Source organism: Egretta garzetta, unplaced genomic scaffold (assembly GCF_000687185.1).
Source record: "Egretta garzetta isolate BGI_Z169 unplaced genomic scaffold, ASM68718v1 scaffold1887, whole genome shotgun sequence".
NCBI classification, from domain to species: domain Eukaryota; kingdom Metazoa; phylum Chordata; class Aves; order Pelecaniformes; family Ardeidae; genus Egretta; species Egretta garzetta.
Window position 1 is genome coordinate 1,891 of NW_009260300.1, and position 1,193 is coordinate 3,083.

A 1,193-nucleotide genomic window follows, 5' to 3' on the forward strand; every position below is an offset into this window, starting at 1 on the left:
ATCTTCAGCCCCATCTTCAGCCCCATCTTCAGCCCCATCTTCAGCCCCATCTTCAGCCCCATCTTCAGCCCCATCTTCATCCCCATCATCTCCATCACCAACATCACCATCTCCATCATCCCCATCATCACCATCATCTTCATCATCACCAACATCTCCATCACCAACATCTCCATCTTCATCATCCCCATCATCTTCAGCCCCATCATCTTCATCATCACCATCATCAGCAGCATCCTCATCATCTTCATCATCACCACTATCATCCCCATCATCTCCATCATCGCCATCATCTTCATCATCCCCATCATCTCCATCACCAACATCACCATCTTCATCATCCCCATCATCTTCATCCCCATCATCATCACCACCATCGCCATCATCACCATCTTCATCATCCCCATCATCTTCATCCCCATCATCTTCATCATCCCCATCATCTTCATCATCCCCATCATCCCCATCATCTCCATCCCCATCATCTCCATCCCCATCATCTCCATCCCCAACATCTCCATCTTCATCCCCATCATCTTCATCACCATCATCTTCATCACCATCATCTTCACCACTATCTTCATCATCACCATCACCTTTGTTACCATCACTATCACCGTCATCTTCATCACCATCGTTTTCATCATCACCGTCATCTTCATCATCATCACCCCCATTGTGATCTTCATTCCCATCATCTTCATCACCCCCATCACCATCACCTTCACCACCATCATCGCCATCTTCACTGTCTTCATCACCATCTTCATCACCACCCTCATCATCCACCATCATCATCACCATCATCTTCACCACCATTACCTTCATCACCATCATCACCATCTCCATCATCACCATCATCTCCATCACCTTCACCACCATCATCACCATCTTCCCCGTCATCTTCATCACCATCATCATCATCCACCATCATCTTCACCACCATCACCTTCATCACCGTCATCCCCATCATCTCCACCACCTTCACCGCCATCTTCATCATCATCTTCACCACCATCATCATCATCCACCATCATCTTCACCACCATCATCATCATCACCACCATCTCCATCACCTTCATCACCATCTCCATCACCTTCATCACCATCTCCATCACCTTCATCACCATCTCCATCATCCCCATCATCTCCATCACCTTCACCACCATCATCACCATCTTCACCGTCCTTTT

General features: G+C 47.4%; 1 protein-coding gene across 1 annotated transcript; it reads left to right on the forward strand.

The window, feature by feature from the left end:
* Positions 1-304: 304 nt before the first annotated feature.
* On the forward strand, positions 305-959 carry LOC104129623 (putative protein TPRXL; the record flags this gene model as incomplete). Its single annotated transcript, XM_035897978.1, has 2 exons — positions 305-600; positions 700-959. Coding segments are annotated over 2 exons (556 nt in total), but the record flags the coding sequence as incomplete, so codon positions are not given.
* Positions 960-1,193: the final 234 nt, after the last annotated feature.